Raw genomic sequence first — 23,395 nt, forward strand, 5'->3', positions numbered from 1 at the left:
TCAGATTACTTTAAAACTCCATAAAACAATAAAATGAACCTACAAGAATTCAGTTTTGCTTTCACTTTTTGTTTTTAAGCATGTAACTTTTACATCAAACTGTGACAATGCTATAGGGAGGGACAAAATCTCCTGCTGGGTAGTTTACCTCTCATTGTGAGTAAGTTAGGCTACTTCATGCTTATTATGTGATAAAAGCTTGCCTAGAGCTTGATCATGTAGAAAATGGAGCTGTCAGTAATCCAGACCTTGGCTACTTGCATTAACACACTTTGCCTTGATTTCTGATGACAAAACCATTTAGTCTGAATAAGTAGGTACAAATATTTTATTGTTTAAAACCATTTATATTGATAAATCGGAATAATGAAGTATATCAACAGGTACAATCTTTTAAAAAAAAGACCAAGTACTTGAAACACTAAATATTAAATTGATGTTTTCCTATTTACATAGATGAGTGAGGGATAGGTGGTTCCTATCAAACAAGGACCAGATCTTGCTTTTCAAATTCAACTGCAAAGATGCAAAACTTCATTCTCACTTGTTAAACCACAATTGCTCTTAACTGCTCTACCAAAAGGTCTCCCAGATTCTCATAGCCTTACAGACTATGCAGGTGATGTGGGGCCACTGGCTGTCTTTTATAAAAACATACCAAAAGGGTCATTGTTTAGGAGGTCTGTATTTGTCACTGCAGCTGAAATAGGTAAGAATCTCTCCTATTATGATATTTCTCATACCCTATACATTCTCTGCAACTAGATCTATTTGAAATAAATATACAAGATCAAGCCAAAGAGGTGAGTTAAGATGTTAATGGGAAGAAGTCCCCAGGAGCACATGGTATTCACCCAAAGTTTCTGAGGAACTGCTGCAGTAGGGTGAGTCCCACTCTGGCAGTGCTGCTGAAACCACTTTTATGCAGCATCTTGAGTGGTTTGGAAAAGGGAGGCAGAAGTGAAACTCCAAGTTTGCAAATGACAGTGAACCCTTCTGGGCAGTCAAATGCTGGGCCAATGATGAAGAAATCCAGGAGGACCTCATAAAAGTGGAAATCTGCCCAATTGTTTGGAATTTCCCCTACAAACTGTATCTGGCAATTCTCAGACCATAGTCACTAACATGATCAGCTTGCCTGTTCAAGTTGGCAGCAGAATTTCTGAATTGTTCTACAAAATATCACAAAAGGGGTACCTTTCCATTTCCCTTTCTAAAATTACCTTCAAGCAAACTACTGCTGAGTGTTAAAAATACCACACCCCTGAATTTATTCCAGAGGAAAATACTAGGTCTAACAAGAAGTTGCAACAGTTTCTCCAGAATAGAAAGGAGCAGCCCTGATTCCAAAGCACTGACTGAGAAGGACACTCAGCACCCATCCACAGTCAAGCAGAGCATGGGAGGGAGGCAGCTGAGCGTGTCCTGTTGTCACACTGAAGGACAAAAATCCCCAGTCTTATCTTGAAGATAAAAATGAACAGGGTTTCAAATCAGAAACCACCTTATATGTTTTCATATCAATCAAGGCTGATGTCTTGGAAGTCCAAGGACAGTCCAAGCAAGCAGCTGCTATAAACATGCAAATCAAGCCATGCATATATTAGGGAGTTGTTGCTGGCTGCCTACACATCCATACAGTCAGTGCTTAGGCTGCAATCCTAACTTGAAGGCTGAATTTAAGTGATGAACAGCTTTGAATAAAGTCTGCTCTATTCTGAACAATTATAAAAAAGAACTGGATAAACTCAGAAATTTCCATCTCAAGAGTTTTCTCCAGCTACAGCAAGCAAAATGGGTAACTAAGTCATACAACAGCAAAGGTTTTTATAGCTCAGGGTGTTTTCCCCCTCTAGTTGAACATGCTTGTTGCCTCAGAACAAGGAATACAAACACTGCTCTGTTAACCTACTGGTTGCTAAAAACCAGACAAGACTGGATAGGTATTAGATCAAAAAGAATCATTCAAAGCCATTAAAATTCCAGTGTTGTTCTTAGAAATCAGGGGCATAATGAAAGCCTATGACATTTTCCAAGGACATAATCTGAAAAGTCACAATTCCATCTTAGCTTTGCATTTTGACTTAAGGGTAAAATAAGAAACAAAATTACTGGAAAAAAATCTAGACAGGCATGTTATATAAAAGTTTCAATCTATAATTTAAATAATGCCAGGAACACACAATCTATACCAGAAGTTCAGACAGATAATGAAAGGGCAGAGATTGTACTTGAATCAATTTATAACTCCCTGTTAAAGTCCTGGCAAGAGGCACTGATGAGCTAAGCACCAAAGATCCAAAGTGGCACCCAGATTTCCCCAGCTCCATCAGTGCTGGATGTACATGCTCAGTTACACAACACAGCTGGGGGCCAAAGGTATGTGATCAGGGAATGTGCAGTTTACAACCCTCCCCCAAATACGTCAGCACAATTAGTCTTTGGTAGTGATAGGGAAAATTGGCAAAGGGGTATTTAGTCTAGAAAATAATCAGCTTACATAACCATTTAACAGAATCTTTTCTTTAGGGTTGCAAGCTTCAATTCCTTAAAAATAAAAATTATGCTGACTTTCCAGCATAACCATTTTTCCTGTACCCTCCCCTACCTCCCCTTATGTGACTGACTTTTGTTTGGCTCAGAAGTCAATCAATGATGTACAGCTTGCACAGCTTCATGCTTGTCTTGAACTACTTCAAACACTTTACATTCCATTTATCTTGTCACTACTCAGTTAAGATTTTCTTTTTAAAGCTTTCTTACCTTTCCTGCTTTGAGTATTCTGCAGGGCCATTTCCTGTCTCAAGGCACAAAGGGAAGCCTCACGCACAAGAGCAGAAAGGTCTGCCCCTCTAGAGATACAAACAACAGATTACTTGGAGAAAAATTCCTCTTGTCTTTTGCTGATGGCAGATAGAAAGGCAAGACACTAAAAATTACATTAAAAATTGGTTGTGCTGTAACAAAGTTTCATCTTAAGAACATTGGAAAGAGGCCTGATGACTACCCAGTCTGCACCCTGCATTACGGAGTGATGCCCTTCAGATTTTAGTCACAGATTAAGGTCAAATGAATGAAAAGCAAGGGAAGAGGCAAAAACCCCATCTTTGAAAACGCCAAAGAGTTGATAAATAATTTGCCACCTGGTTGGATCATAACTTCTTTTTTTTATAAATCTTATGAAAGAATCAAATGAAGTCCCTCATCTTTACAAAAAGTTGCTCAAAGCTGCACGAACAGTAAACATGCTTAAAATAACAGTATCTACAAAACATGGTCAGATCAGTTTAAGTACTTGTTTCCAGTTTCCTGGAACTGGAACAGCTGGAAGTTTTCACAAACCTTTCAGCTGGTGAAAGTCATTGAACCAAAAAAAATTTTCAAAATTAACTCCCCATGCTTCATTTGGGGGTACTAGGCATAAAGTATTTAAAAAGCAAAAATTAAACCAAACCAGCTAAAAGAAAAACCAAAAAAAACCCCAAAAGCAAAGAAATCAAAACCGACAACAAAAACCCAAATACGTACACACAAAAAACCCCCAAACTCAAAATACAGATAAACTCAAACATCAAAAAAAGCACAACCAAACAACAAAACCCCAAACAGAAAAACCACAGAAACTCCACAACAAAAAAACAAACCAAAACCCCCACACACTGAAAAAGAACAACATTGGACCATAAAACAATGAAAGGTGTAGGAAGAAAAAGTACTCATCTTTCCCAAGTAATATTGTGGCAAGCAGCCTGTCGTAAACTTTATCTTCTGTGAACTCCATAAAAACATTGAGTATTATTAACTTACTGAATAGCTTAAAGCTTTTTAAGTTTTATGGACCATAACTGCAAATAATTCTGACAGATATGGCCATCAAGCTTTCCCTAAAGCCACACCTTGCTATTCCCAAAGCACAAGTTGAAATGGGCCCTCATTACTTTGTCAAACAGATTGCTCTCAACTCTGTGACAAAACAAGTTGCTTATGGCTGTTTAACCAATTTGCTTTTATCATCATTATCAGCCCACAACTTAAAGAGGGCTCTTTTGTCCTCAGATGATGCAAGAATTATAAAATAAAAGCAAGGGAAACCAAGATGCCCCTACTGTTCTGTATTTACAACATGAAGAGGACTTTTCCAGATGAAGAAGACTTCAGCACCCATATATTCCTACCAACTTCTTGGAAAAAAAGCACAAGTGAAAGCAAGAAAAATAGCCTGAGGGCAAAGGTTTGTGAAGTTGAGAAACCCTCTTAATAATACCAACAAAACACACCTGATCATGCATCAGAAGACTGCTGGCACTGCACATTAAATAGGAAAGTCAAAAGTAGAAGGTACTCACGTGTAACAATCACAATGCTGACTGTAAGCAATTTCCTCCAGGCTTATATCACTGTCTAGTGGAGGTCGGGTGCCATCCTAAAGGGGTTGAGGTAAGAAAAAAGAGAAGGTAAGAAAACTTTTTTTTTACATATGCCATCCCTGAAGTGATTAGTTATCTTTAATCAGGAATCATATAGGGGTCTGACAAATTTCATGCAATATCCACAAATACTAATATTTTTAATGTCAAACTGACAAGAAGGATAATCAGCCTTAAAACTATTTAATTATAAAATGTTAAGTATTGTTAAATTTTTACTTGCCACCCACAGATTAGATTTTCTCTAAGGAAATGATGGCCAGCCTGCCACAGGGCATTGTGGCACCAGCACTATTCCATATGTGGAATAACAATAATAGCTGGTTGCTTCAGCAGCTTTGATTAGCTGCAGCTCCTCTAGTTTTACTGTGTGTTGAAATCAAACAGCTAAGCAATAGGCATGTCAGTTTACTCTTGTCACCTTTAAGACTAAATTAATTATATATCTTTTATATTCTGGATATGAATTTTCAAACTTAGAAGTTTTCCATCTGGATTTCATAGAGGTTTACATATACTGTAGATTTTTGGACACTACTTTTCCACATTATTATTCCTTCCTCCAAAAAGATCCCAGAAGTGGTTTCTTTTGTTATTATTTTTGCATCTCCAACAGCAAAAAATACTAAACTGCATTATAAATGGTATTTGAAACTAGCCAACAAAATTTCCAAACACTGTTAAGGTTGGAGATGCTCCCTGTTATCCTTAGACAACAGTAAAGTAGTATCATGATAGTGCAGAGATTCAAGATGTCTCTTGTATCAAACAGTATCTGAGTTTTGACAGGAAAGAACACTTTTTTGATACAATAACGAATTTCTGCCAGAAACTAATTTGACAGAAATGAACAAATTCACATAATTATTTTTTGACTTCTTCAGAGGAACTAATATACTGCATATCTACAATATATTCAAGAGAAAAAATAAAATATATAGTAACTGGCAAGTTAAAACACTTCAATACTTAACAGGCAGTGGAACAGTCAAGGATTAGGCAGAGTAAGGAAACAATCTTGAATGAATGTTTAAATGTTAGAAAGGGAAAAAAAACATAGTAACATAACAAGTAACAAAAAAATAAAGGAGCAGCCTGATTTGAAAACATCCTGAAAGGAGAGACTTTAACCTGGAAACAAGGAAGCTTCATACTGTTTCATATGGGAAATTTTAGTAATTCTTACAGGAAATTGCAAGCCAGAGAGATGCCTTCTCCACTACTACAAAATTTGAGGAGCAAATACACCGGGCATTTTTTGCTCTGCCTGCTCTGGTGCCAAGCTCTGTGCAGCAGAGGAGCTTGATGCAGCTTGCAGGAATGTCAGTCCAGTAGTAACAGAAACATGTGAAGACAGGATTCTCTTGCATAATGTGCATAATTGGGAATGACTGATTTGTACAAGTTAACTGAAATAAAAGTCTTTCACAACAAAGTTTCAGCCTACATTTAGGCTGTCTGTCTTCCTCCCCCAAGTCCCTTTTCTATCCCTCATGCTGCCTTTCTAAGCATCCACGTTTTCATTCAGCAGTGATTCTGTTTCCACATGCTGTGTGTGTATTCCTTGGAGATTTCTGGGAATGCATGCCATCATCCAGAAGCCACTCACATCTGCACCAAACATTTTGTTTTCTCTAGCCTTGAGCAGAGGTGTTCTCAAATTTTTCAAATTTCCTTACCTGGAATGCAAGGGTGAAATCTGACAAAAATTAAAGTATTTCAATTAATTTAACACATTTTCCCCTCGTCTTACTCCACGTTCTTCTTTCAGGTAACTCCTACACATCTTTAAAGATTTAACTCCTCATTCACCACAAGGATTTGTAATCAAAATAGTCAGACTAGTGTGAATTAAGCATGCATGAAAGCATCTTGCATTCCAAAATGCGTGATAAGTGACATGATAACCAGTGACAGGATCCACAGAAACCAAGGTGATAAACACTGTGCAATGTATTCCTTCTGTCACAAGAAGGCCCATAAGCAGATCAGGCCACATCAAATATGACTTCTCAGCAGAAGGCAAAAATACTCTGGCAATGGGATAATAACAGGGTTACCACATCCCATTGCCACGCCTCTTGATGTTATCCCAACAGGAAGATAGGACTGTAGGCACAAAGATTCCCAGGAGAAGAAAGCAAAGACACTTTTCAGCAACCTCACCCAAGATTTATGGCAGTAAACCCAATTCTGAACTTGATTCTTGATGGGAAACTGAAAACAGCTCTCCCTAACAACCAGCTGGTCACTGCCAAACAAGAGGAAGTCAAAAGATGAAGTGAGAACTTAATTCTCACTTATTCTCAGTACTTCCCACGAGTGATCCTGCCCCTGCCAGGTGCGTTTGTGTATCTTGGTGACTACATGTAGCTGTGAGAGTGTGAGCAAGGGAAGCCTGTGAGAGTGAGCAAAATCAGCTCTGTTTAATACCACCTTTTCCTCCAGTGAAGGGAGCAAAGCATCAAGCTCTGCTGCACTATTCTCCTACACCCCTAATTACCTTTGAAAATAAATTTGGTAAAACAAACATCATGATTCCTTACAGTGTGTTTGAAAAATGATTCAAGGATGTTACACTCAATTTCTCTCAACATCTCATGAAAAGCAATCATCTTTAAGAACAGGGTTATAAAAATAATTAACTGAAGTATTTCTGTAAAACTTAAAAACAACAAACTGGTCTAGTGCAAATAGCAAATGGAGGAACACTTAATATATTTTCATCCATGAAGTAATGCAGAGAACAAACGAAGGAAAGTCTAAAATCCTGAATTTGTAATGAGAATTCACTCTCTGAACATCCATTTTGGCATGAAAGAACAGGCTTGAACAAGTTCTCACTTTCTGAATTCTGAATCAACTATGGCCTATACACCACAACTTTAAGGTTACACAAGTGGGGATTATCTTTTATTACAAATACACTAAGTAATTTTTGCCACACTTCTCATAATGCTATCTTTCCTCTATAGTAAAGATTTTGTCTCCTTTGCAGCAAAAAAACCCAATCTGATAGAACACCTGCTCTTAACACTCAGTGTTGATCTACTGGAAAAAAGCAGAAAATATCCAAGTAATTCATAGTGCTCTGTATGTTCATTTTTAAGGCCTTGACTGCTGCTGTGCCATACTTGGAGAAATACTCACACAGAATTCTATAGTCCAAGTCTCTGAGTGGCAGATTGTGCTGATAACTGTGGGGAGGACCCACAAAAGCACAGATTTCACATTTTCAGATTTACTTTAACCTACAACCTCTATCATCACAAGCTTCCTTTAATCCTAAAGCCAATTACATGTCACAATTACTGTTAAGCAAATACAGATGGAGCTTGTGAATCATTCTGGTGAATGTCTGGAACCTCCCAAAAAAAGCTTACAAAACACTTCTAGGCCCATTACTCACACAGATAGGAATCTTCTAATTAAATCTGTTCAAACTATGACCATAAAGGCAGCAACTTCTGTGTTTAACAGGTTTGCTTTAATCAAGATTCATCAGCCCCTTGCAATCTCAGAGCAAATTTAACAGCAGATGGGCTGAGGGATTATTTTTATGACCTCATGGAATACGTGAAAGTATTTAATGAGACAGGATCCTGCAATTCTTTGTAACATTTAATTTGTCTTACATCATTCCACCAAGCTTCAAGATTAAGGCTGTATTTCCAAATACTCACTTTGGTGATGGTCTTTAAAATAGCAAGTCGATCTTCAGGTGGTGGCAAACCCACATAGAGGGTTTTATCCAGCCTACCAGGACGCAGGATAGCTGGGTCAATTATATCTTAGGGAGAAGAAAAATAGAAAAGAATTAACACAGAAATGAGATGCACCCTTAGGAAAGTCTCCACATGAGAAGGAATATATGCATATTTGTACCAAGACTCCAAGAAGCATTTGTGCCGTGCCGTGAAGCTCTGAGCATTAAAGTAGCTGATTGAAAAAGTTTCATTTTTGTGAATTTTGTCTCTACCACCCAGGACAGTTCAGCCACATCTGCTCAATGATGGCTCATAAATACCAGTTTCATTTCTTCACAGATGAAGACAACCATGTATCTGGCAATACAGAATTAGAACATTTTTGCTGAGGAATTCCACATCAATTATTAGCAGTTTGTTCTACTGGGAGGAACTCTACCCAATGGGACAGTGATAAGTCAAGCATAACAAGTACACAGGGCCAATCACAACCACCCATATGCAAACTTAATTTTATTGGTCATTTGCATTTCTACTACATAATAGTAATCTGAATGGTAAAACAGGAAACCCATGAAAGTACTAAATATAGCTGCAAAGTACAGAATTTGTTTCCCAGGAAGAACTACAGACTCCAAATGTATTATGTGTGGAGAAGTAAGAAAGCAAAAATTATCACAAATGTTTCTAGAAAATCATTCAAAGCTTAAGTGTAACAGAAATGTATAGCAGCCTTTTAGAACCACAGGCTTCACTACTGAATGTACACAAACTAAGTCAGGATATAAATGCTCTTGGTATAACAAGAGATACAGACAGGGCATGTAACTTGGAAAAGGCCTCAACTTCTGTCTGTGTTTCAGCACAAACTGCATGGTATTTCTCAATGCTTCTTGATGCCCTATCTCCCCATCTACCAAAAACCAATAAAGGTATTAACTGCTCTACTTCACTGAGGAATTCTTTTGACTCACCATCCCTGGAGGTACCAAAAAGATGTGTAGATGGGGCACTTGGGGACACGGTTTAGTGGTGGACTTGGCAGTGCTGAGTTAACAGGTGGACTCCGTGATCTTTGAGGTCTTTTCCAACCTAAATGATTCTATGGCTCTATGATATCCTACATGCCACAGCAACATGAGCAGCAAAGTCACAAAAGCACTCACAGAAGATATAAAGAAATCTATACTTTTACTGTTACAGACTATTTTCAAGTATATAAATTCTATGGATGTGTGAGGTAACTGCTGCAAGAACCTTTCCCAGAAGTGGCAGTTGACAGCTCCATCTAAGTCTAAAGCTGGAAATGATCAAGGCCTCCCAATGAGGCTGCTGACAGCCTGCATTGGCTCTGCCCTGCTGACAAAAGGGAGCTAGCAGACAAACTGCAGCTGTTTACATTAAAGTGAAATGTGGGAAAAGTGAAGCTGCTAATCTTTACTGTATAGATGTTTTAAAGAAAACAGACACCACCCACGCCCTAAAACAATAGCAGGGAAGTAAAGCTGTCCCTTTTTTGCAAATGAAAAAAGTTTGCTCAATTCTGTCAAGACTTGAACTACCTGATCCTACCACAATATGGTCTTGATCCACTTTTTAAAGATACTCATAGTTTTGTTCCAGTTGCTCTCCCACTTCTGCTTAAAGAACAACTCCATTATCTTTTCCTTGGACAAAAGCATTTTTTTCCCCTAAGATACAGCAGTCATGGGCAGAAGCATTTATGGAAGCAAAAATCAGCTACTGCGACTGTGATGAGAATGGTGAGGGGGGAAAAAGAAGTAATGACTGGTTGTATTAATTTAATCCAGGCCAGATGAAACAAGGGTTAAACAGAATCCCTGCCATGACAGGCACAGACAAAAACATGTTACTTACACATCTGTGCATCGTTCCAGATGACACTTTCCCTTGCTTTTGACACAAGTGCACTTTCCTGTTCCTGTGTTTCTTGTCACATTATTAATAGGAGATGACAAAGTTCACTCAAAGGATCAATTACAAACACCAAAACAAATCCTCTCAATAGGGACTGCATTACAACACCAGGCACTTGCTGATTTCTTCATTCTAACATTCCAAAATTAAAATACTAAATAATATTTTAAAATATTAAGCTTGCTATGGAAAATACTGTTTCCATTTTGCATGCTGAGAACATGGTACTTGCTATTTGTCCAACAATGTGAAGTCAGTGATGTGGTCTGAAGTTGCATTCATCTTTTTGTATGGAAATGATCACACTGCCTGCATTCAAAGAGTTACCACAACTGACAGAACTTGATAAGCTGCAGTAATGGTGGTTTACAGCAACAAGACCACACCAAAGTTTAAAACACAGATCTACACTCCCCATCTCCTTATGAATCAACTAATTTCATTCTTCTGGTTCAGACCTGGGCCTTAAGTTCTTGAAAACTCAAGTCACATAATGCAGAAAATTAGTATTTACTCATTGGGCAAACTCATTAGATGCACCTCATATCCATTCAAAAGAACTGAATAATGTTCCCCTTTAAGGAATTTCAAAACATTCCACCCTGATAAATCATAACACTCTCTCCATATCTATTACCTTAGAAGTTATCTGAACAGAAGAAAGTCAACTCATTTTAGATACATTTAATATTTTAATGAAATTAAGGTAGTTATCGCAGATACCCCTTTCAAAGCCTTTTATTATCCCTTAAGTTGGAAAGGAAGTGAAGCATGGAAATGTGATAAAACACAGCACTTCTTTTCCAAGCAGTTGTCTCACAGAGAGAATATACTCCCATTAGGAGAAATGTCTAGTTAATAATTTTCTGCCTTTCTGAGGTGGTCAGTGGTGTTGACTGTCATTAGAAGACAGCAGTATCATCTTCCAAATAATTTGACAAAATTACATAAGAAGATATTTAGAGTACATCTATTCCTTGCTTTGTTTTTAATAGTTAAAACAGGCACTAACCTCTAGAGAATTATGTCACATTACAGTTTGCTACACTGCTCTTCAAACTATTGCAAAATTTAACAGAATCATTACATTCTATTGAAAGTATCTGTGCATGAATTCCCTAAACAGGGACATTCTGTTTTTCTAAATAGAATCTGTTAATCCCACATTCGTTTCTAGTTGATTATTCATTTCTTATCTCAACTGTACAGGAGCCAACCACATTTAGAGAAGTTCAGTGCATACCAGCAGTGACAGCTGTTGTGTGAGTCCATCAAACTTCTCTTATAGTCTCACTACAGCTTTCAAAAATATATTTGAAGTACACAAGATCTAGGCCCTCCCATTTGTGATGTTCTGAAATGCAGGCTCAGAAGCCCTAAAAGGTTTTCTGAGACTCCAAGCGAACGCTGCAGTTAACAACTGAAGTTACTGTGAAAGATACACAACATTCAAGGGCTGCTGAAATGCACAAATATAATTTGTGTGAATTAGAACTATTATGAAAGAAATTGTTCCATGCCTCACGTATTAAGTGCTTTTCTTAGATGTTATCTTGCCTTTAATTCAGCAACATGTATAAACAGGTAAAAACATAAACAATGCCCAAACCCAAACTTTAACTATTGTTAAAGACTGGTGATTATTTTTTTATTGTGTTTCAAAACATGTGGTTCACATGAATAGCTCTGAAAAAATTAAAATAAACTTGCTAACAAAAAGTAGAACTCACTAGAACTAGGATCATGTTCAAAGGTAACAGTAGAAGGGGAATTGTGCAAGAATTTCAGAAAGCTAAAGAGAGAGGCCATGAATAAAAGCAAGACATCATCACAATTTATGTCAGCTTTAAAATCTTGACTGTTTCCTCATGTTACATACATAGTTAGTTCCCTAGATCCCAGGGGAAATGCTGCTGATGCCTTGGTAGCATTTCTCTAAGGAGTTTATAAATGCTCAAAGCCTAGGGAAGTAAGAGAAGAGTAGAAAGCAGCAGTATCCCATCCCAAAATTCAAACTGGTAACCAGAAAATTGTGGGAAATTATAGATTTTTTTTAACAGTAGTGTTTGGCAGTTGTGTAGTATTTAGTCTTGGATTTGGGGAAGGAAGTAGACTGGAAAAGAATATAATTATTCTGACCCATTAAAGGTCTAACAAGACATGACATTTCTGCCTCTATTTTTTCCCCTCTCTCTCTCTAACGATATTGAGTACTTTAAAAGTTTAATCGTCTTCAGACAAAGTTTGACATTGATTCTGCATTTAGGTGGAAAGAGATTGAGTTTGGAATACAGCATCCCTGCTAATTTAGAAGGAGTCAAGAAATATCTACAGGGGACTTTCAAAGTCACTAAGTGCAAAACCCACTCAAACATCCTGCTTTTTAGGGCACATAAAAGGCTTATTTCAGCACTGCCAGAATAAGAATTACCACTTGCAGATTGTATTTGATAAACAAAGGAACCAATCTATTGTGCCTGTCCTTTTGGCAAAATGGGAATTAAAACCTTCCAAGTGTTTAAAGGCCATATAAACGAGAATTTGGCAGTCTTTAGCCATAGGGTATAAACCACCACCATTTCACAGTAACACCTTGTCCTGGGTGCCAACACCTCACTGGAACAACTGTGCCAGGAACGTACCTTGATGCCAAAAGTGGTTGAGCCATTGCTAGCCTAACTGCAACTACTCCTAAATAATAACAATAACAATAATAGCAATAACAGTAACAACAACAACAACAGTAATAATAACTTATGAGAGAAGACTTTTCCTATTGCATAATGATTTCAGACTACAATGCTGACAACAAGCACTGACAGTCATGAACAGTACCAGCAACCAACTATCAAAGCTACCATGCATGCAGTCACTCTAAAAAAAGAAGCATCTTGAAAAGCCATTTTCTCTCCCAATAAATTTGACTAACATGGGTTAAAAGCCATGGGATCTCACACTTGACAGTACTGGCCCAGTGGAAGACTGCAGGCAGTTCTGCTAGGACACATATATTATTCAGATTTACATTACACAACCCCCCACCCCAGCAGCACCCTCTATTCACCAAGACAAAGACAGAAAAATCTTTCTTACAAAGATGAAAGACCTTCTCAGGCACCACAGCTTTAACTGTTTGTGGGAACCACTTCAACATAGTAGCCAGTATAAGTTATGCTTGTCCTACAGGTCTCTGCCTGGGCTTTGCATTCTTAAGGTGGTTAAGAGTGCTTTACTAGCACAGACTTCCCTGCTCTCTACCTGCAATGTGCTCCTATTAGGTACCCAGACCACACCAGCAAAACTTCATGTGGTGAACACTGCCTCCTCCCAGGCCCCATGAACAGTGAACAAACAACAGGAGAGAAAAATCAGCTTCCCTAGCTTAACCACAACTTCAGTAGAAACTGTTCTGATGAAAGCTGCATCAGCTGGAAACTTTATTTCCTCATACTCACAAATGCAGATATCACAGGAAAAAATCATGGTCTAAACCTATCCAAAATGTTATTCATACACACAGCTGATGTCCATCCTATCCAAACTGCCTCTTCCTGCAGAAGCTGGATGTGCCAAGCTTGGCTATTCAGGAAAAAAAATCATTTTATTAATATTGGCAAAACAACTCCTTGTATCTTTATCAAGATAAAATCATCAAATTAAAGGATATTAATTCATTTACAAATTCAGTAAACAGAAATTAATTGTATTTCTTATCCCTGCCTTTGCATTTTCTTTGCATTTGGCATTTTTACCTCAAATCCACTTTTTTCACCAATGTCACTGACTAATAATACACTGTTGATTTCATGCCTCATACATTTCCCAGCTGCCCTCAAAACTATTCCCCTATGGTCACACAGTACACCTGCCACTGCAGCTGAACAAGGCAGCAGTGACATTTTAAAACTGAAGGAAAAAAAAAAAGAAAAAAAATCCCCAAACCATTCCAGAGGTACTTTCTAACCACATAATGGTAAAAATGCACCCAGTATAAGGCTTATAGAGAGGGGAATTAACAATTGAACAGGTGTCTATTTCACAAATCAGACCCGTAAGCAAGCACTGAATCAGTGTAAAACTAAATCAGGGAATTAGGACAAACCTGCTACACGTAAGTATTTATATTTTGAAATTAACATCTGAGCAATATTTACCCTAAACTGGCCCTGGTAAAGCTGCTGGAGTGCTTGCACTCAGCTGCCTCCACGAGAGGAATCCTTAGCTCAGAACAGTGACACAGAGCAGCCCAAAAAGGATTGGCCCTGTGCCCAACAGGCTGAGGAGGCACTGCAGGAAGTACAGCTGGATGTGTCCTCCGCTTCAGAAGTGCCGGAATTCCCAGCCCAAGCTCCAGTCAGAGATAATGACAAGTCAGTAATTAGATACAAAGCCCTTGAGAAACACTTCCAAATAAGGCTGCTTGATACAAATGCTTGGAATAGCACAACTAATTTAGGAAGAGATCTCTTTCCTAAGGCAACTTGATGGCACTCCCACCAACACTCTTGGTACATCCCACTGCATCTACATGTAGTATAACCCTATTCTCTATCCTGCATTGCATTAGATAGCTCAGGCCAGCAAGCTCATGCCAGGAAAACCTACCACTTTAAGTCAAAGAATCTGTACAAGCAGATACAGATTTAAGCCCCTACGGCTCATACTTCATCACGTGGAAGGCCCGAGAGTCTGTCATGATGCAAAGAATTCAAGACATAGGAAGATCTTCCTCAAAATCTTTGAAGCTTTTGACCATTGGAAAAAAAAAAAACCACACCTCACAGTTGCCTATTATAGACTATTTCAAACCAAATTTTCCTTAAATTATAGAGCACAAGAAATATCAAGTATTTCAACTTTCTCATCTTCCAAATTATATCCAGAACAGCCATGCTACTATTTTCTCTGTTAAGCCATTTCTCAGCAAAACTCTACATCTTGTCCTTACTTAATACATGCAGGTAAGAAATAACTGTGTCTCACTGTAAGTAGTAATTTGCCAAATTCTAGGTGCAAAGGTTCTTTCTGAAATTCTGGTACCCACACCAGTATGGTTTTACAAGACAGACTTGTAACCCTGTGTTTCATTTCAGTTACAATATTCAAAAAATCCTCATAACCAAGGAAGGGCAACATCTTTATGCATGTTTCTTTGTAAACTGGCAACAAATTCCTTTACTTACAACCCACAGCTTTTAGATGGAATTCACATTCAGGAAAAGACAAGTTTCTTGCTATGAATAAAACACAGGACTTCTCCATAATACAAAACAAAACAAAAAAAGAGGCAGAAAATTGCTCATAAAACACATGATATTTGTAAAGCAGACATCAGTGTTTAGGTTATTAACTGAGAAGATGCTGCTGAAATTGCAAGAGCTACCAAAAACTGAGGAGCCAGCAAGGGAGCAAGGACAGCTGTCAATATCCAAGCTGGACAGAATATGAGGGAACAGGAGAGTAACTGATCCAAACAGAGTCTAGTTCAGAACATGAAGCCCAGGAAGCAAAAGATAAGAAAAATGATTTTCAAATGGAAAAATGATTTAATACGAGACAGATGTCTTAAGGAAAAAAAAATACATCTATAAAGCAGAAAACTGTAAGGCTGCTTTGGATAGAAAATCAATTTAAGTAGTAAAAAAAATTTTAAAATTACATTTTAGGTCTCTTTTCTGCTTTTACATTGCAAGAACATAATCCACAGCAGTCAAAGGTCTTTCAAAGCATTTTAACAGCAATGGTACCAGGTGCTAGAGTAAGACACATTTAAAAGAGATTGCTTTATCTCACAATGCCGCATGAACAGGGAACAGACTAACTCATCAGAAAAGCTTTGGATTTGAGGAGACACTGTAATTTTAAGTACAGAACAGGCTTAGTTACAGAATTCAAATATTTAAGAACACATGATTTCATTAGAATAGAACCAAGGACATCTGATTTCTTGTTTATGACTTTTGGGTGCTTACCTGGCCTGTTAGTGGCAGCCATAATGAAAACCTGCTGCCGATTCTCCAGCCCATCCATCTCTGTCAGGAGCTGGTTCACTACCCGCACACTGGCTCCTGACTTTGAAAGGAGAAATTTGTCAACAAAATCGAGGAAACAGTGCAAATGTGACTATTTCAAGGTAAAAGAAACAAAAGATCTACTAAGTCCCTGCACTGAAACGTTACTCAAAGAAAAAGGTTCTTTTTCACACTTTCAATGTAGCTGCACTGTGGATTCCTTCTATATTCTTAGTGTGTCTCCATCCCAAATTTATGCCATCTTCACACTTGCCACGTATTTTAACATGTGGCAAACCTTTTCTTTCCCATCAAAACTAAAGGACTCACTTACAGGATTACATATAAATATTTGTACTAGTCATTCTGATATGTACCTCAACAAGAAGCCACAAAATTTCTCAATACTCAGTTTTTTGAGAAAAAAGAGTTCTTAAATATTGAAACTTCTGGAATAACATTTTAACCAGGTGAACTACTAAGACGTAAATGTTAATTCCATAGTAGCAACATCCTGCAACCAAACTCAATAGCTTAACCTGAATTTCTCTGGATATTTTTTCTGTGTATGCATACTAAAAAAAGTATTAAGCTTTATAAAACTTGACCAACACTTTTTCCCTCAAATGACAGAAAGTCTAGTGGACTGCTTTTCTTGGGAGATACCCTTCTGGGCACTTCTGTCGCCAGCAATGTCACAAAAGCTGTAACTGAGAGTATTTATTTGTGGAGATATTTGAAGGCAGACTCACTTCACGGTCAGACCTCCGAGGGCACAAAGCATCAACTTCATCAAAGAATATAACACAGGGGGCTGAATTCCTGGCACGCTGGAATACCTGACGGACAGCACGTTCACTTTCACCAACATACTAAAAAAGGAAGAGAAACGACACTGAAATAACGTAAGACATGAAGATTTTGCTTGGGGAAAAAAATCAACAGTTTTAAACACTATTCAAGGTACTTTGCAAAGGAGAAATGCAACCTACTAATCTTTTATTACTGTTTATTTCTGATAACAGTTGCTTATCTCTGTTTTCTTACTGATCATGATTTATGTAGGAACTAATTGTCACTAGCTGACTTTCGACAATTTGTAGTAGATTCAGAATTCAACAGAATTCCTTTTTTCTGGGCAGTAAATCTTAACTTGTCATCATTCTGGTGATGAGAATTAACAAATACAGTCTTAATTAAGGACCCTGTTTTTCAGCTGCTCATAAACAAACCCAGTGAGCAATGTGAACACAATGAACATCTGAAGTTCATAGAGTTGTTGCCTGAAGATAGGGCCTTGGTGGTAGGGAACTCAAAAGTCAGCCAGAATTTCATTTTGAATGCTGAACTGTAAGAACAGGGGCTGTGAAGCTGTAAATGCAAACACTTACTTTTTTCCAAACAAACATGTTTTGATACAATTTATATGTTAACACAGTCTCTGAACCACAGCCAACTATTTTCTCTGTATTCCACAAGGAAGTCGGGCTTCTCGTTAACTTAAGTGTTGTATTTCCTGCCTGTATCAGTACTTGAAGCAGACATATAAAAATGTTTGGGAAGAGATCAATCAAATCCAGTATGCTGGTTTCAGCTTCCACATTACTGATAAGCAGAAAACTGCCACGGCCTTCCCAGATGGGAGCTACAGCCACCTTGCTCAGTTCAACACATTCTCTTGACTCTAAAAGGGACTGAACTTACATCACAGCACTTCTAAGTCCAGTGCTTCAAAAATTTGAACTACAGCACTTTCATCTGTTGACATTTAAAATCTCCATGCTACAGAAAAGCAGTGATGTATGTAGCTGGTCATTTAAAAACCCTACTTCAAGTCAAGAAGGCTCCACCTGCCAGGTAATTTAAACTAAGATAAATATTTAAGCTACACAAGGGACTTTTTTCTTTTCACATGAACAACTTCACTGCTAAAAACTTTAAGGAGAAGTTAAATAAGGCAACTTCAGTCACACCAGTATCAGTTGTATAATTATCAGGAATTTTGCTTGCGCCACATTTTGGACAAGAATTCCATAAATAACATGAGCCCCATGATTAGCACATACCATATTTAGCAGCTCAGGACCTTTCACAGATATGAAGTTCAGTCCAGACTCATTTGCCACAGCCTATGAAAAACTTAAAGTCAGCTACATATAGATATATATAAAACACACATTTATCATGTCTTCTTTGCTTCTGTCCATGGAGTGATAAACAAATATAAGGGAAGGAACATAGTTATCAACTGTTTGCAAAATACAGAAAACAGTACAAAGTATAATTACATGCAATCAAGAGTGGGAGGGGAGCAGCGAGTTTAGCAATATATTCTCTCTCTCTCTGATGAGGCAGTTCCAGATTCACACTTCACCCCCCACACCAGAAGAAGAATGCCCAATAACTATGGGAGTTAAAGAGACATTCAACTCCATAAGAGCACCTGAAGACACAGATGAGAAACAACCTAAAATTTGCACGATTATCTGTATTTACATGGAGAGGCTGTAAGAACTGAAATGCTCAAAAGGAGAATAGAAGTAATTTCAATAAGATAAATATAAAAAATAAAATTACATATACATAATAGAGTGTAAAGTATATACCCCAAATATATAATTTAATTACTGTGAAATATTCCATAAAAGTGGGTATCCAATAGAGTTTCTTCGCATCTTTGCTACTTTTTCCTTAACTAATTTCATTCCTTCAAGTTTTGCAGGAATTCCCTCTCAATTCAAGCAAAGTTGCAACTTTATGCAAATAAATCAAATAACTTTAGCACAAAGGCCTAAATTTAATTTTTTGATGAGATGTGGTGCAAAAGCCCAACTTCTGTCACTATCATCCAGACTCATCCTACAAAAACATCCACTTCAAGAAGATTATCCAGTGTTTTTAATGATGTTTAGAAAATGCATTACCTTAGCTAACAGCGTTTTGCCACACCCTGGAGGCCCTGCAAGCAGGACACCAGCTGGAGTAGTCAGGCCCAGAGATTTAAACTGCTCTGGGTTTCGCACAGGTGCCTAAAAAGAAATTATCATCATTATCTCTGGCATAAAGAAAACATGAAACTTTTCGTTTTAGTTACAGCTGGATGAAAAATCATTCATGGGAAGTTCTTTATTCCAATTTTTATAGGCTAAAAGAATAATGATTCGATAAACATCTTAATATCTAGCACTGCTAATTACCCCTAAATGGGAGAAATTCAGAGGCAAAGATTTTATTTACCAAAGTTACCTACAGGTGTTAATGTTAAGTTTCCCTCTGACTGGCAGCAGGACTGCTAAGCTTCCAGCTAAGTAGTCCCCAGTTCTTTGTGTGGCAGTTGCATAACCAAGGTTATTGGTACAAACCTTTTAGAATACTTAAAGGTTAAGCAATACAAACACACCAAAAGCATGAATACAAAACACAAAATGTTAAATACAAACACCAGACTTGAAACAAATTCTGAAGTGAATTATAGAAGCTTGACTGTTTTAAATAAAGATATTGCAAAATACCGCTATACCTTAAATAAATATTGAAAACAAACCTTGTTTTATTTTCTGCACAGGGGGGAGTGCAACAGATCTTTGGAAGTAAGGTTAAGACATACCAATATTGCCATAGTCAGCTCCTCCCGAACATCCTCCAGGGCTCCGATGTCTGCCCATGTCACATCAGGAATTGTGACAAAGCCTTCTCTCTTGGCAGAGGGTTGCACTGATGACAGTGCAACAATAAAATCATTCATCTCAATGCACAGCTTCTGCAGCTGTTCCTCAGGCAAGGGGTCTTGCTCCTTCAGCAAATCCAAAAGTCTCTGCAATTCATCCTTAAGGTACATGGAAAGGGGGAGAAAAAGATTGTACAACTGGGTTAGACTTCTAGAACCATTTTAAGGGCTTTTTCAAAGCCATAGTTCAACAATCAATCACATTATTATGTACAACACACATAAAATATGTAAACCACTATTAATGATAAAAATGTTCCAGGGAAGCTCTGTGTACATTTACAGGTTTGAAAGCACTGAGCTGAGCCTAAAATTTTGATTTAGATGCTACAGAAACTAGCACATGTATTTTGCCTTCCAGTTCTTCCTACTGCTTCTCCCACATTTACTAGGAGAAAGCTATTTCCATGCTGAAATTTCAAAAATATGTATTATTCATATGTATTAATTCTGCTTTTAACAAGAAACTGCTTTCAAGAGAAAGTGAAAAACTGCTGGACAGCACAATGCCAACAATTTGCAGAATATTCAGTTCCATATAAACTGTTAAAACTCTTAACACACTTCTAGAACATCCACTTTTATTTAACACCATCTGATTTCAAGACAACTCATTTCCTCAGCTTGATTAGGCCTGGTTCTGCAACCAGGCCCTGATAAAGTTTGGGCCAACAGAATAGAGATGCAGGGTAATGCTTTTCTACACTGCCCCATGTTGCAGACCACAGTGACCCAGGGAGGTACATTCCAATTTCTCCAATCAGTTCCATATTGGGGAAACTACCTGAGAATATTTCATCAAAGAACTTTACATCTTCACAACACAAATGCATCCCCATCCTAATACAGAAAGGTATTATCAAAGCAAACTGGTACTGCACTGCTAGTAAAACTGTATCAGGATTTTCATCATAAGATAGAGGGAGAAAAAATAAATGTAAAAACTGTGTTAAGTTTCAACATTTTTCCTGTAGGAGTATAAAGAAAAAGTATCACTTCCTGTCAATTTCAGCTAGGATAGCTCTACAACTGACCACAAAGAAATACAACTGCTTAGAATGCCTGATATTCCTTTTAAGCCCTCCCTCCTGTTCTTAACAGAGCCATTGAGAGAAACTCTGAAATAGCCAAGACCACTGGGTTTGTTTACTCGAATTGTGTGAATGATTTTTAAAGGTTTTGTATGTTTATTTTTCCATTATAAACATAATACAAGGGTTTTAATGACAATACCCTGTATTAGACTATGTCAACCTCCTGCCAGCTATCAAAACATGGCTTTGTTAGGATTAGACTTCCTCATTCTCAGTGACCCCTTTGATCATGGTGACATTGATAAAAGCTGCAACTACCTGCCCCTCCCCACTTTCTTTGGGCTACAGCAGGCCCCAAAGCACTGGGAGGTATAAGCACTAAGCTTATGTTACATTAATACAAAGGCTTACTACAGCTTTTTACACTGATTTCTGTCATCACAGCAACAGTGCTCTTTGACAGTCCCTCTAAAAACAAAATCTGAGCACAATGTGCGTTTAAGCCCACTTATCTCCAGACAAATCTTTAGGAGGCACACAATGAAGGCATATACAGACTCCAAATTTTGAGAAGTAGGACCAAGGACTTCTCTGTAAAGTTGTTCTGCTTCACCAATCCTCATGTTACTTAGGCCAAAGAATAATTCTGGGCACTTGAAATACTATTTTCTGCAACAGAATTCCAGTTGTGCTGCACATTAACAGCTCATCTCTTCCTCAAACCTGCTACAGGTACCAGACACCACATGTGATTTACCTCAATAATCACATAACTCGAAGGCAAACAAAGGCTGCATAAATACTTCTAGACTTTGGCTTACTGTAACTCTACCAGGTCAGGGAAGAGCTCCAGGCATCATAATAGATATTTTACTGAGGGCACAGCAAACAGCTTCTGCAAAATATTCAGTGCAAGTCTGATGCTTTTAAAATTCTGTTACAGTCAATACACTTCTGAAGAGAGATACAGCCACTCTTTTAAACTCTGCTCTGCTAGAAGACAAAACAACACAGCACAAACAAAACAAAAAATCCCAGGGGAAAAATACACCTTGTATAAACATGAACATGATTTTTAGGAGGACTGGAGTTTGGAAGCCACTTTTCCCAACCCATTATAGGGTCATTAGGAGTTAAGCTCCTGCCTTAGAAGCTGATACTTCTAAAGCTAAATTTAATATTAGGTTGGCTGTGGATGTTTGGGAATTTATGAGCAATGACTTTCATAACTCTAAAATGGCTCAACTCTTCAGATGTTAAAACACACACTTCAAGGAACACATACCTTAGGAGGAAGTTCTGGTTGTCTGGTGCCATCTTCCACCAGCATGTCTGTTCCTATCCCCATACTTCCTTCAGCTGTGCTCCCCCCAGAGTGTGTGTGTTTCCTCCTCTGCTCCTCAGATGTTATCAGGACCCTGTTGACTGTGCACATGGCTGCCTCTCGACACAGGGCCATCAGATCAGCCCCCACATAGCCCGGAGTCAGCCGCGCTAAATGACGGAATTCAAATGACTCTGGGAGCTTCAGTTTTCGACACAAAGTCTGGAGAATTCTGATCAAGCAGAGAAAAAAATAAAAGGAAAGATAAAGCTGGAGAAAAAGCTGTTACTTTTTTTTCCCCCAAATGAAAACAAACAGCATTTAATGTCTCTTTCAGTCGACATGAATTGAAGCAGTACAGTGGGAAGTTTTCACCCAGCTAGGAAGTAACCAACTCTGAAACCCACAGAACTGTGCTATAAACTTCCTGTCAGTTCTTAAACAAAAACCAACAGCCTCAAGCAGACATTGCAAATCAGTGGTTTTGCTGACCTAAGTTTTACAGATCCTTTCAACCTCAGTTTATATTCAAAATTGATGGGCTAGGACACAGAGTGTACCACAGAGATGCACACGAGTTATCCATTGATACATTTAACCTTGTATTCCTAATACCTAAATCTGCATTGTCTGTTCCATGACACTTTTATTTATTTATTGAAGAAAATCCACAACAAACTATTCTACGAGAAGCAAATGAAATCAAACTGTGATGAGCTCTGGTTTAATCTTCAGTATCTTTCCCTGACCACTGCCAGTGGAATACAAGTGCAGATATTTCCTAGGTCCCCAGTAAAACTTCCAGTAGGCAACACAGGGCTTCTGTTACCACCTCATGAGTTACCTTATCCTCATTCGAAGGTGAAGTTACACCTCCTTAGGCAGTTTCCTCACTACCATAAAACAGCTCTGTGAAACTGACAGTGAAGAGCTACATTTCACACTTCTTTTAATGGGAGCTTTTTCCGCTTTGTATCACAGCTGAAGCTTTCAAAATCTCATTCAGGGTCCACCAAAATTTCCTGCTGCTCTTCTAAGCCAAGGACAACCAAAAACTACATGACTTGTCAAAAGGAAAAAAAGCCAGCAAAAGCCAATGTCACTGCATAAACACTGGCACTGAAGAACTCAGAGCAGTTGATCAAATCAACTTGTTGAAACAGCAAAATACCACCTCATTGGGAAAATATTTTAAAAAGGCAGCACAAACCAAAGAAGTCCAGATCA

At 38.0% G+C, this 23,395-nt stretch overlaps 1 protein-coding gene across 2 annotated transcripts in view; it reads right to left on the reverse strand.

The window, feature by feature from the left end:
- NVL (nuclear VCP like) overlaps window positions 1-23,395 on the reverse strand; it is a 39,709-nt gene that overhangs the window by 4,231 nt on the left and 12,083 nt on the right. For both annotated transcript variants that reach the window (XM_082303003.1, XM_082303002.1), the window contains 9 exons: window positions 22,130-22,400; window positions 19,691-19,909; window positions 19,008-19,112; window positions 18,150-18,212; window positions 16,836-16,955; window positions 16,045-16,144; window positions 8,111-8,217; window positions 4,347-4,423; window positions 2,764-2,852 (listed from right to left, as the gene is read on the reverse strand). In XM_082303003.1, coding sequence (XP_082159129.1) covers window positions 2,764-2,852; window positions 4,347-4,423; window positions 8,111-8,217; window positions 16,045-16,144; window positions 16,836-16,955; window positions 18,150-18,212; window positions 19,008-19,112; window positions 19,691-19,909; window positions 22,130-22,400 — 1,151 coding nt within the window. The remainder of the gene's footprint in view (window positions 1-2,763; window positions 2,853-4,346; window positions 4,424-8,110; window positions 8,218-16,044; window positions 16,145-16,835; window positions 16,956-18,149; window positions 18,213-19,007; window positions 19,113-19,690; window positions 19,910-22,129; window positions 22,401-23,395) is intronic.

Source organism: Coloeus monedula, assembly GCF_965178545.1.
Source record: "Coloeus monedula genome assembly, chromosome: 2".
In the NCBI taxonomy this organism is placed as follows: domain Eukaryota; kingdom Metazoa; phylum Chordata; class Aves; order Passeriformes; family Corvidae; genus Coloeus; species Coloeus monedula.